General features: G+C 38.6%; 1 protein-coding gene across 3 annotated transcripts in view; it reads left to right on the forward strand.

Moving 5' to 3' along the window:
- Positions 1–126: 126 nt before the first annotated feature.
- The window catches only part of RUFY2 (RUN and FYVE domain containing 2), a 28,085-nt gene continuing 14,302 nt past the window's right edge, over positions 127–13,909 (forward strand). For 2 of the 3 annotated variants that reach the window (XM_065843315.2, XM_065843317.2), the window contains exons 1-8: positions 1,136–1,238; positions 3,467–3,640; positions 4,126–4,243; positions 5,708–5,809; positions 6,809–6,932; positions 10,221–10,282; positions 10,822–10,887; positions 12,703–12,772. In XM_065843315.2, coding sequence (XP_065699387.1) covers positions 1,235–1,238; positions 3,467–3,640; positions 4,126–4,243; positions 5,708–5,809; positions 6,809–6,932; positions 10,221–10,282; positions 10,822–10,887; positions 12,703–12,772 — 720 coding nt within the window. In that variant the 5' untranslated portion in view covers positions 1,136–1,234. Of the gene's footprint in view, positions 663–1,135; positions 1,239–3,466; positions 3,641–4,125; positions 4,244–5,707; positions 5,810–6,808; positions 6,933–10,220; positions 10,283–10,821; positions 10,888–12,702; positions 12,773–13,909 lie in introns of those variants that run through there. The other variant, XM_071811653.1, reaches the window with a different exon arrangement.

The raw sequence follows: 13,909 nt of genomic DNA on the forward strand, positions 1-13,909 counted from the left end.
TAATACTTTAGCTTTGTACTGTTCAAAATATTTGTATTATATAAAGCAATACAAGTACTTCACAGGATACTATCTTTTTCAGTTGAAAATACACGCTTGTTCATCAGCTATGTATGTACTCTAGGTCTTTCAAAAGATCAAAATAATTAGAGAGTTACTGCTAAAATATGCTCTTAGTACAGTAGTTCTTTCAGAATAACATATGCTTGTATAGAAAAGTTTTCTCTACAAAAGTAATGAGATTTATCTGTTTACTTACACCAAACTATGCTTATCTAGGAAATGATCTGTATGCTATGGAAAGAAAAAAAAGGACATATTGACATCCATCCACAAAGTTGCATGAGAAACAGGCCGAAGAACAATCCCGTATTTCCTTATCCACTTCTAAAATGCACATTTTCCTCTTGTCACATGGTAAAAATTGGTTTGAGCAGAGATCTACAGATGAAACTGCTCCCTTCTGCCAGGCCAAGGCCATGACATCCCTTTTATCCCTTTTTCTCTGCACTCTTTTCTGTCGTCTTTTTGTCCCACAGCTGGTTTGCCTCTCCTGAGAAGGGGACAGGGAAGAGCATGATTTAGAATAATTATGAAGCAACGTGGCTCATAGTGTGTAGATGCAGTACACATAAACTGAGATTCTCTCCATGACAAAAATGGTAAGTTAAACTCTTCAGTTGTCTGGGCTGGAGGTGTTGTGGTTTTTTTTTCTGAGATACATGTTTCAGGAATGAGATACATATTTCAGAACTCTTAAATTAAAACTAAAGACTTGTTGATATCTCCGTGTTGTTTAAACTACCAACTTTTATTCCCAGCACACTACTTTTTAAGGTACTGAGCTCAAGCGTTTATTCTGTCATGTTTCCCAGGTTAGAGAATTATTATTTTGAATAAGTGTTGGGGGTTGAAGCTTTTAGTAATAAGAAACAGAAGGCGACGTTTCAAGTTTATGCAGCTTTACTGTGCTTATATCGAAGGTCTGGAGAGCTGTTACCCATCTCTTTTTGAAAACCCAGCTCTGAAAACACAGCATGGGCTGTGTGAGCAGTACGGCGGTACCGGCGCTGTCGGGGGTTATCGCGATAGGCCGGGAACCGCAGGGCGGGACCGGGGCGGGTCCTCCCGCCCGCCGGGGGCGCCGTTGGGCGCGGTTGGAGGGGCGGCCCCGGGCAGCGGTGGGGCGGGAGGAGCCGCAGGGAGCGGCCGTGGTGGCGGCTTCTCTCCAGCCATGGGTGAGCGGGGCTGGGTGGGCCGGGGACGAGGGGGAGACGGGGCGTGAGGCGGCGACTGCGGCGGGAGCGGGGCTGGGGCAGCCGCGGGGGGCGGCGGCGGCGCCGGGAGCGGCCTCGGCCCGCGATCTGTCCTCAGCGGCGGGTGTCTCTGCCGCCGGGTGACCCACGGAGACCTTGTGCCGCCCGTAGCCGTAGCGACGACGCGCTTGTCTTTTTTTTCGGGTGGCTGCTCATCCGGACTGGGAGAGGAATGTTGTGTCTCAGGCCGAGCCTCACCGGGCAGGGTCTGGTGAGGCCGGCGACATCAGTGCCACCTGCATAGCATCCCCGCCGGGTGAGAAGAGCCCTTCGTAGCTCGTTTTTCATCACCCATGCACAATCTACCCCATACAATCCTAGCAATTACAGGAAAACACACCATCTGAAATTGTAAATTTTATTTTATTTTAAAGCTAGCGAAGAAAAATTGTGATGTGGAGGTAGACCACACTTTAAAACAGACCTAAAATGTCTTTCTGCCCCAGAAAAGCTGGGAAGAGGGCTGGCAATTACAAGGACAGTAGATGTGGAAATCTGTGTGGAGGATCAGCCCCAAAAGTCGAAATGAGGTCACCTGAAAAAGGGATTTGTAAGATGCCTTTGGGGAAATAGACTTGAATACTTAGCGAGGGAGAGCTGCCCACCCGAGGTCTGAATCCAGTGGGGCTTTTTCTACAATAACGTTCACATTTAGTACTGTCAATAGCAAACCTATTAAAGAACCAGGAGGTCTGGTACGAGCTTTACCAACAGAAAGCTCTTGGTGTTGCCAGGCTCCGTCTGCTCGGGGCGGGCTGGTGCTGCTCTTGGCTGGGTTGGATCCGTTCACGGAGTCCGGAGATAAACCAGTGAGCCATGACTGCTCACCGAGTGCGTTTTAGCCAGAGCACTGTTGCTCACTGTTTGCTGTGGCTTCTAACATCTTTTAGTGACTTCTGTTGAAGTACTGGTGAATTGAGAGGTTATAGAAGTAGTTTTCAAGGTTATCTCGGGTGCATGATCTCAGTCATTGTTTTTCACTTGATAACTGAGATAGGCTATATTGTATAGGAATAATGTAATCTGATGTTTGATAGACAGGAATACAGAAAATTAGAAAGTAATTTTCTAAGTGTCTGATCTCTAATACCTACATACCTAGAGCTGCGATATGCAAGAAATGAGACAAGTAATTTAATTGCTGTTTGAGGAACTGAGAAATTAGCCATCTGTTATAATGATGAATTTTTTCATTTGTTTTTGGTTTTATTGTGTACAGTTCTTTATGTTTTCTGATGTGCAAAGACATAAGGTCATATACCAATATGCAGATTTGCAGAGGAAGAGGTTCACGTTTTTCCCTCAGACAGAAATCTGTGTAGATATTTTAACATCTGTGCCTCAGTGTCTTGAAAAAGACGATCTGTTTTTATTAGATTTAATTGCAAATAAGGGAAAACAGTTAATCATCAACTTTTTTGCTTCTTTCCCAGTTATTTTGATAATGGTGAATAAACAGATGGTTGCTTTGTCTGTGTTAGAGGGTGGCCTGAATGTTTGAATTGCTTTATTATAAGTGAAAATAAACTAAGGATCTCATGAATTTAAGAACCTGATTTCAGTAGCAGGACCTCTAAGAAGAGGAGCCTTGTCCATTTTGTCAGAATAAGATGATTTTTAAAAGCTATGGGATTTTTACTGAATAGGTTTAATCCCTAAATGCATTTTTGTAGTGTACGTTTTGTAAAGTTTACCAAAAGCATTTTTAAGGTACAGCAAAACCTTTAGTTCTTAAGCTTTCTTGTGCAGAAAATTTTTTGTAGCTATATGCGAAACTAAAATTTCAGTAAGTAATATGTAGTATTTTCCTGAAACTGCACAGGAGAGCATGTGTTTATGTCACTGTGCAATTAAGACTACAGTGGAAAGCGGGTGTATGTGAGAATTATGATGTCTGTTTCTGTAGGCAGACTGTACTACACCAAACACATTCTTCCATGAACAGGAACATGGCTTTACTACCATGGTGTTTGTTAGAGGGGATGCTTTTCTACAACATGGTGGTTTATAGCACTTATTCAATTACTCCTTTGAGTTTATCTAGATTAAGGTACGTTTCTCTTTGAACAAAGTGGCCATGAAGCATTTTGTTATTTTGCATCTCTTCTAAAACTTGAAAAATAACCTTTTTTTTTTCTTTATTGTCTTAGCTGTAAAGGACCCTACAGCTGTGGAAAGAGCAAATTTACTGAACATGGCTAAACTGAGTATCAAAGGTCTCATTGAATCAGCTTTGAGCTTTGGCCGCACTCTGGATTCTGACTACCCGCCTTTGCAGCAGTTCTTCGTTGTCATGGAGCACTGCCTGAAGCACGGCCTCAAAGGTGTGCTGACTGCTCTACCTGCATGGTTTTTTTCCTTTCTTTCTTAAATGAGATAAAATCAAAGTGCGTTATGTTGCTTTAACAAGTGAAGAAAATGTGTATGTTGTCACCTTTTATATTTAATTGTGTCATCATTAATACTTGACAAGGTATTTTTCCACATTTACTGATTTCTTTCATGTACCATTTGCTGTAAGTGATCCAGGGATTACCACAAGTGCATATATGTATCTTATATGTTTAGCTAGTCGTGCTTTCTATTTTATTTTGTTCCAGCACAGCAATTTTATGTTCAGAGTGAAGTAATTCAGAAGATGACTTTGGATACTGGTGAACTGACCAGTGTCACAGCTACCTGTTGTCTGGGTTCAGGAGTTGAACCTTGCATCACAGCAGCTATTTTGAAGGGAGCTACTGCAGTAATTTAAATTAATTATTTCCCAGTATTTTAAATCAATTCAGCTACTTAATTTTTCTCTTCATAGTGAGAAAATCCTTTCTAAGTTACAATAAAACCATCTGGGGTCCTCTGGAACTCGTGGAGAAATTATATCCAGAAGCTGAGGAAATAGCAGCAAGTGTCAGAGATCTGCCTGGCCTTAAGTAAGTAGTATTGGTAAAATACAGCAAGAAAAGTAAAGGATCTCGTTAAGAATCTGCAGATGTCTCATGACTTCACTGGGCATTAATCAAGCCTTTGAACAGCTAGCACATGATATGGGGGGGAGCACAGGTGAATCTTGCTAGCTTTTCATGCTCTGCATAAAATGCTAAAAAAAGTAGTATTTTTATGTTATTTTCTGATGTTTCTGGTGGAAGAGTTTTCTGAATGGTGGACAAAAATGGTGCAATAAGGAGCGGGTTGTGTGTCAAACAGTCTGCATTCTAGAACTGCAGCAACTGTGAGTCTGGTCAGCAAGGCTACATAGAAACAAAAGGTTATGTGCTGAAGAGGAAAGTATGAGGCATCTTTTCAGGTTTGTTTGTGTAGGGTCTTTCTCATGTGTAAAATTACGCTGGGGACTACAATCTCCTCCCATTCCTCTGCACTCTGCTTTTGTATTTAGCTTTAGAATTGGCTGTACATTAAATTCCAAAAGGACTGGGTTACATTGTGATTGGTATGTGGCAGCAAAAGGGTTAGAATCTATAGCTGTAGACTGTATCTAAAGCACATAGGCATAGAAATTGTTACTTACTCTTGTATCAGGCCAGATTAAATAATAACCTTTGCCAAATGTGTTACACTCTTCCTATCTTGATATAGCATGCAAATGTTTTTTGTTGCTGTTTTTTCATTTCTGTACTTACCACTTCTAAGGGTGCAAGCATTAGAAGAGGAAGGTCTAAAAGTCCAGGTGTAATTTTTTGGATATTTATGTTTGCCAGTTACATACATTTTCATATTTTTTGAATTGTCTCTAGGATACCACTGAATTTGTAAACAAGTATGAGTTAAAGCTAGAATTCAGTTGTGTAGACCCAGAGAAGACTGGGAAAGCAAGCTTGTGTGATGGGTTAGAATGGACATTTGGTTACTTTTCTCACATTTCCTCTGACGACTTTATAAGCAAGTTGCAGAGGGGAGTCTGAATTTTTGCAGTCGTTTTACTTCAGCTAGAAACAGGAGTTTCAAGATTACCTTTACAGGCACTGTCAGGTTAAGAAGAAGGTACTTATAGGACCACTCTTAAAATTTTTTTCCATGCTGCCAGCCACATACAGTGTGAGAACAAAGCACATTGAAATACAAGTGTGTAGAAAGTAACATGTTTTCACTGAGTAAAACAATTTTACGGTCAGGCTCTTGTGCTTTCTCCTGTTCTCTCCATCTTCTGCTCCCAAGCCCAGCTGAGTTGATGAAAATTTTTCTGATATTATCCCAAAGCTTGGAGCCCGAAGCCCAGACCTTATGGCTTCCCAGACTGCTTTGCTCAACTGATAGTTTAAAATACCCTTTCAGAAATACTAATTGCTCTGCCAATAGACTGATAAGATGTTTAATACAGTGAATTAATGGATATATTGTTGTTTTGGGACTGTTGGTCTTCATGCCCTTTTTTTCAGAACACCACTGGGCCGTGCCCGGGCCTGGTTACGGTTAGCATTAATGCAGAAGAAAATGGCTGACTATCTCCGCTGTTTAATCATTCAAAGAGATCTTCTCAGGTAAACAATTAACTAGATTTTGCTTATAATTTAGTTTAGAGATTTAGTCTCCTGGGGAAAAAAAAAAAAAAAGTATTATTTTCTGTTTGCTACTTTTGGATGTATCCTTAGCATAGCAAGGTGTAGCTTCTGGCCTGTGGGCTGATTTCTTCCAGTTCTAAAACTGCATTGCTCTCTTCTGGTGTAACTTCTCCTTTCTGATCAGTTAGTTGAAGCACAAAGGGAAAAAAACCCCAAACTTGTCATCCTGATTTCAGTTCTGTAATCTCTATATATTTTTAAGACTCTTCTTGTCTACCTAGATAGTGCTGTCACGTCAGGATGACATTGGTGTTAAACAGCTATGGACTTTTCTATTGAAGGCACAGTTTGTTTCAGAGAGTCTAAAACTTTATTTAAAGAATGCGAGGAGAAGTTGCTAAATTATGATATTCTGTTGTTTAGTGGAGTGTATTTATTTTCAAAAACTTTTTAGCATTTCAGCCCTTTCTTTTTCTCTTCTTTTACACATTTAATCTCTTCCTTGGCTTCTTTAATTTCAAGCATGTGTTCATTGAAGTCCAGACCTTGTTTCATACCAGGTAAATTTTCTTACCATTCTTCTTTTGCATCCTGTAGTGTTTCTTAAGAACATAAGAATTGTCTGACTCAACATGGCCAGACATCCATCTGGTCCAGTATTCTATTCAAAAGTGGCTAATAGCAAGTGAAAAACCTTTTAAAAAAATAAAGGGGGCAAAATAAGCTTTGCCCCCCAGATTTCCCAACCCTTCAGCAGCTTGTGGCTCAGATTTCTGGAGCCAAAGGTAGTGTCTTTGTCTGTAATGGCCTCTGAGACAAACCATGCACTTTCAATTTTTGAATATTTATGAGGTTCATCTTTAAGGATGTTGAAGTAAGGCTAAAATCATAGAAAATCAGATTTAGATGTCACTTATTGATTTATTGCATATAAATATACTGAATATACCAATAAGATGCAATTTTCTTCTTTAACAGTGAATTTTACGAGTATCACGCCTTAATGATGGAGGAAGAAGGAGCAGTTATTGTTGGGCTATTAGTTGGGTTAAATGTGATAGATGCTAACCTGTGTGTGAAGGGAGAAGACCTAGATTCACAAGTAAGTCAATCCAGGTAAAGTAATGTATGTGCAATCCGTAAGATTTTTATGTACAGTGAATTTTGTTACTATGGAGTTGTGACTTGTTAGAAATTATCTTAGAGACTGTTCAGAGTGTGATTTAGCTGCTGGATTGGTGGAGGCTGTTGCATTAACCTCAGTATTGCTTGGGTTGCACCTTTAGATGGTGATAATTGGCAGAGTGCAAGGGTAAAAATTTATGCTTTGTCCTCAAGTGGATGCCATTTTATTAGTAGAAATGCAGAATTCTTTCCATCTGAGTTGCACAACTCATCCTTTACCTTTGTGGGAGAAGCATAGTTCCATGATCAGTCTATCCCGTTTGGTTCATTCCTTGTTTTTCTGGAATGTAACAGGAATGTTTCAAGGACCCAAAACAAAAACTTGCTTCACACGGTGTAATAAATGACTGTATAAGAGGGTGACTGCTTTCAGTCTGCAAAACAAAGCTTAGTATTCTTTCTCCTTTGCAGAGTGCTTTGACTTTGAACTCTGATCCTTTCCAAGAAAATCTTGACGGGTTCTTACTAAAGGCAGATGCACAAGTATTTATAAATAAATGTGGACTGTGTTCAGTCCTGATTTTTTTTTGTCCAGCTTCTTTGTGGAGAAAAATCATAATAGTTAAGTGATTATTTACTGTATTTCAGCACATATTTGATGAAAAAGCTGTTTCTGTGGCAAAGAATGTGAATCATAGTGTTAACGTGTCTTTGATCATTCTAGTTACTATCTAATGTTTTAGGCACTGATGCTGCATACCAGAAGACTTAATATTGAAAGGCCTATAGTTATAGAAAATTTATCAACGTGCTTTTCTTAGTATTGAGAATTACGTGTGTAATAATTGACAAAATCTATTGCTAGCTACACCTTTGTTATCTAAGTCACTTGGTGACTTTGCTGTATGAGGGGATGTAAACTTGATTTGAGAAAGTATTTAGGTAATAATAAGTAATCGCAGTTTCAGACTGTGAATTTTAAATCATTATAACCAGGCTCAAACACATCTTCATTAATCACAATAGGAACCATTACAATCAACGCAGTTTTGCCGGTGAGAAAGAAGTTTGTTTATTCCTGTAGTGTCAAAATCCATACTTCGGGATTCAGCAAACTCTTGGAAAACATTTTTTTGCATCCTGCTGGTTGTGGAAGTGTTTTCCCTGCAGAACGCTGTCGAGATGCTTGAAGAAGTGGCAGGTGGCTGGTGAGAGGTCAGCTGAATACGGAGGCAAAGCTTTGTAGCCTGATTCATTCCACTCCTGAAGCGTTGGTTGTGCCACGTGCAGTCAGGCGTTGTCGTGGAGAAAAACTGGGCCCTTTCTGGTGACTGATGCCGGCTGCAGGCGCTGCAGGTTTTGGTGCATCTCATTGATTTGCTGAGCATCCTTCTCAGGTGGAATTGGGGTTCAGAAAGCTGGAGTGGATCAAAAGTGGCAGCAGACCATCAAACAGTGACCATGACCTTTTTTATTGGCTTTGGAGGTTCTTCTTGGTCCAACCACTGAGCTGGTCATCGCCAGTTATCGTATAAAATGCACTTTTTGTCATACATCACAATCTAATTGAGAAATGATTTGTTGTTATCGCATTAGAATAAGAGAAGACAATACTTCAAAGCGATGATTTTTTTATTTTTGATCAGCCCGTGAGGCACCCGCTTATGGAGCTTTTTCACCTTTCCAATTTGCTTCCAATGCCAAATGACCACAGAACAGTCAACGTTGAGTCATTTGGCAACTTCTGGTGTAGTTGCGTGAGGATCAGCTTCGATGGTTGCTCTCTCTTGGTCACTGTCACCTTCTGATGGTGGCCACTGCGCTCCTCATCTTCAAGGCTCTCGTCTCCTCTGTGAAACTTCAGGAACCACCATTGCACTGCATGTTTATTAGCAGTTCCTGGGCCAAATGCATTGTTGATGTTGCGAGTTGTCTCCGCTGCTTTACAACTAATTTTTAACTTCAATAAGAAAATCGCTCAAGTTTGCTTTTTGTCTAACATAATTTCCATAGTCTAAAATAAATATAAACAGCAAGTAATAAGTCACTAGCAAAAAACATAAAGCAAGAAAAGCGCATTAAAATTATGTATAACATAACCACATTTATTTAAGAACGTTCCCAATAAATTTCAACAATGCAAAAACTGCAGTTCCTTTTGCATCAATCTAATAAGATTTTGAGAGTAATTCTGTTTATGAAGGGTAGTGTAAATAAGCCTTCTTCTTAGATAAGACAGAAGCAGCAAGTTGTGTTGAGCAGAAAGAGAAACTTGTGAAGGATGATGGAAGTCACATCCAGGAGCAAAGTTTTGGTATGTTAGAAGAATGCTGTTCAACGGTGAAATGTGTGTGCGTACAGGGAGAATTAAAACAGAGTAACTTGTGCAGAGATAACATTTTACCTTTTATAGAGATGGTATTTTACTTTAACAAGCAAAATATGTTTTTCAAAAAGCTTTGTAGAAAATACATTTTCGAAAAAGATGTGGAAGGAACAGTTAGAAGACTGTCATAGGAAGGAAGGAAGTGGTAGATCAGATAAATTGAAATACTTTTGTGAAAAGGCTGCTAGAGACCTAAAAGGAAGGGTTTTGGTAAAGCAAACGTGGTTAAATACTTTTGTTAGAGGTTCATGAATAAAGTTGGAAACAGAACTCATGGTGATGTTGTTTATAGTACATATGATTAAATGACAATTGAATAGAAAATACATTCGTTAGCTTCAGATTTAGAAAGGTTTAAAAAAATGAGTACAATTGAGTTGGCACACCTGGGAATCAGCAAGTGTGGAGAAGTAGTATTATTTGGCAAGATATATTGAAAAACTAAACACAGGGGAAAACATGATTTTGGGAGATGTACTGTGGTAGGAAATAATGTGAAACACTACGGACTAATTATCACAAGTCTACTCAATCAGTGGTAGGTTTGAGTAGGTTTGAGTATCTGATGATTCCCCAAATGAAATTCTTCCTCTAAGTTCTCGGCTAAACTCAGTCAGAGATAACAAGTCATCTTTTCTTTGAGATTTCATATGTAGCACATTGTTAATTTTGTTCAAAGGTAACATAATTTGTAACAAATATGTGAGACTACACTTAACAAAAAAAAAAATCTTGTTTAAAATATTATGGGTCAGTTTTTTGGCCTTCTGGCTGAAACTGGACCCATCTTAAGCTGATTTAACTGAGGTTTTAGTACTTATGTAGATACAAGACCGTTATTTGTATGATATTAAACTCTGTGCATTTGCTTTTCCCTAGGTTGGGGTGATCGATTTCTCTATGTATTTAAAGAGTGATGATGAAATTGGGGGTAAGGAAAGGTACATCCTCACCAAATTCCTCAGATTTTGCATGTTAACAAATAATTTCTTGACTGGCGCCATGTTCTGTGTAGAAATAAGTCACGTTCCCTAAATATGAAATCTTGTCTCACCATCTGGATGAAAATGGCTACGTTGTTGTGTGTGACTGAAAGAATGTTTTCAGTCCAGAGCAAGCCTCAGCAGCATCACCTGTGTCCTTTGTCTGGTAGACAATCTTGGAGGACCACAAGGCAGCGGTGAAAAAGAACCTGTCAATCTTTAAGCCCTCAGCTGGGGATTTAGTCACTATTTCGCAGAACTAGAGTTACAGCAGAGTAAAAAAAACCATCCTTTTGCTTTAGAGACTGTTTTTTTGTCTCTCACTGATGTCACAACATGTAAGTTAATGACTTTGTGATTGTGAGATGAAGTTGCTTCCTTTCTTTCTAAGAAGCACAACTACGATGGACATTTGCATATGATAGATACATATATTTTCAGTATGTAGTTCACTATGTCATTTTGTTAAAGCTTATTTTGTTATGTGCTTGCTTTAGAGACGAACAGATTGCTGCCATTTTGGACCAAAAGAATTATGTTGAAGAACTGAACAGGCAACTCAAGTAAGTATTCCTTTGAAGTGCACATGTTGGGCCAAACTTACAGACATAATAAAACATCTGTAATTCCTTTTGTACCACAGTTTTGTGAGACACCTTCAGAGAAAGGAGTGCAAATTCTTCATGTTTAGGCTGCAGGTGTAGTGAAGCTGGAAAGGATACGCTCTTCCGGAGAGACTCAGGAAGTCTTGGTTTTGTGCTTTTGTTTTTGACAGTTAGAACCTTTGTTCTTCAAAGCAACAAAAAACAGCTGGCCAAAACTAATCAGGGTCCTCACGATTCAGAACTTGACAGGAATGAAAAGCTTGATCTGGATTTTAACTGCGTTGTATTTAACAGTTTTCAGAAAGTGATACGGAGTGAACTGAGTGAAACCACATGTTTTTGTTCATTGGCCTTTCATAATATTTTAGTTTGTAGCTTTAATGTCTAAGACCAAAACTGTATAAATTGGTTTCTTGCAGAAAACTACTTACATGATGTAGGTTTTGGTTCCTTTAGAAACAGTTTTCAGAAAAGCAGCCTTTCCCCCTTTGCTGAATAGAGCAAACCTGCTTTACCACTGTGTCTGTTACTGTACAAACAGAGGAACTCTGAGGAGTATCCTACAGAATTGAATAGTGCGAGGAGCTACAAAAGAAAAAACAAAAACCAAACTGAACAAAACACACAAAAAAACCCAAACCAAAACCTAATAACAAACCCACAAAGCACTTCCATAGAATCTGTAACATATCTTAGCATCTTGATCCATTTTTGAAATGTAATCATATGTTTTCATTTGTAATGCTGGTAATCTTGATCGCTAGTTACTGTATGGCCACTGTTGGGGTAAAGATATTCTGTAAAAATTGTGTCAGTCACTGAGCAGAAACCTTCAATGGGACAGAATAACTTGAGTGCGTCAAATACGAGCAAAATGAAAGTAAGTTATGGAGGAGAAAGGAACATGTGTCATTATTCAAGTGAGACCCTATGTATTGAATATGTTCTTGTACGCTAGTTTAAGCACGGAATTACTTGCAAACCAGTGATTCAACAACTCTCTTATTTCAGGTCAGCTGTTCCTCTACACACATCCTAAAATGCATTAATCTCCTCTACTTTGCCATTCTTAATGAACTGGTAGCTTCTGAGGACACCACAATAGAAATATGTGGAAAAGTAAATGGTGTTACAAAATAGGGTTGTGGTTTGTTGCTGTTGGTCGGTTATTTTTTTCCTGTGTGTGTAGTGCAGCCTAAAAAATGTGCTTGCAGCAGGAATAGGCAATCAGGTAACAGAGGTGACCTGGATGTAGTTTGATATGATTAAAAAAAACAGTAATAAAAGGGAATAAAATTCTGGTGAGGCTTATAAATGAAGTCAAGAAGCATCAAGAAAGAGGTAGCTTGCGGATCTCAAAAAACAGGGAGAAGCAAATAATTTCATAAAAGAAATGGGGTTTGGAGGAAGAGAACCTAGAGAATGATTTCATTATATGGGGGGAAAAAAGACCAAGAATCTTGTAAATTGTCTTTTAAGAAAAGTCATTAAATGTTTGGATACAATATAGTTGTGAGAATAAAGAGGAGAATATCTGTAGAGTCACACCTGACCAGGAGTTTAAGTGACAGGCATGACGCTGAGAGTTGGAAACAAGTATATAAATGTTAACAAAGGAGACTAATTATCTTATATTTAGGAAAACCTCAAATAACAGGAGCAGACCTTTTAGCCCTCAACGATTAATCGTTGTACCTCGCATTACAGCTTTTGAGTTTGGTTGAATGAGTTTTAATGTCATTTTGAATTATGTTTTTTCTTTTTCTCTTTCAGTAGCACAGTTAGCAGTCTACATGCAAGAGTTGATTCACTGGAAAAATCCAACACTAAACTGATTGAAGAGGTATTTTCTTTTAGTAATGTGTAATTTACTCAATAATTTACTCAAATTATTTTAATCTACATAAGTTCTGTGTAATATATTCAGCTACCTTTATTTTGGCTTGAAGAAAAGGTACAGTAGCTGCAGGGATTTGAAGTCAGCTTGCCTAGGTAGCCTGCAGCATCGGTAAATTAATTCTGTAGAACATGGCAATTTCCCACTTTGGACAAAAACAGAAGAGAAGCCTTTCCTAAAGCCGATCTGATTTTGTGCAGATGACTAGTCCGTAATGGATCACACCGGTTGCTACAAAGGGACAGAAAATAGTTCACCAGGCAACTTCTCTTACCATCCTCAGCCATAGCCAAAGGGTTGTTTCTTGCTTATTTACCATATGCTTATATACAGCCTCTATACTTGTCTTTCTCTGGATTTGTATTTATATCCTATATTTCCAGTTATCTTTGATGCTTGACTAGATTCTGATATTTTTTTAGCTTTACAAGAGAGAGCATGATTTTTTTTTTTTAATCCAAGCTGCTTGAGAAATAGTTAATGAAGTGGAAAATTGAAATAAATGTCGAAATTCAAGTGCTGAAGGGATAGCTAGCTTGCTCTCGGTGTTAATGTATCCAGATAGAGGGAAAACATTTTGTTCTGAGTGTTAATCCTCAGAGTATCCTGATTCCTTTGAAAGCTTTGAGGTCAACTGTCTACCTATTTTGATCAGCTGGCTGATAATTTTGACATTAAGGTATATACTGTAGGGCCCAGTTATAACGTTTCCTCTTTTATAAATATGTTTTCTTTTCATCTGGGAGAGATTTTCTTGTGTAAATCGCTCCACATGATATATTAAGATGTCCAAAAAAGAACAGAACTGGATATATTTGAATCCAAGCAGGAAGAAAAAGTTTAGGATGAGAAAAGGGAATTGAGGGTCTTTAAGTCATTATGAAGCAATGAAAAGAAAGCACATTCTATTCTTTACTAGACATGGAATAATAAAGTATCTGTTGTGTCATGAAATTGACTCATTACTAAAACCGGGAGCTTTATGTTTTCTTTAAAAACAATTAAACCTCTGTTTTGTAGATTGTGAGAATAGAGCAGAGATTGTCTTGGTCTTGCATTCATCAGAGCTGTTTTTTCTTTATT

This window comes from Patagioenas fasciata, chromosome 8 (assembly GCF_037038585.1).
Source record: "Patagioenas fasciata isolate bPatFas1 chromosome 8, bPatFas1.hap1, whole genome shotgun sequence".
NCBI lineage: Eukaryota > Metazoa > Chordata > Aves > Columbiformes > Columbidae > Patagioenas > Patagioenas fasciata.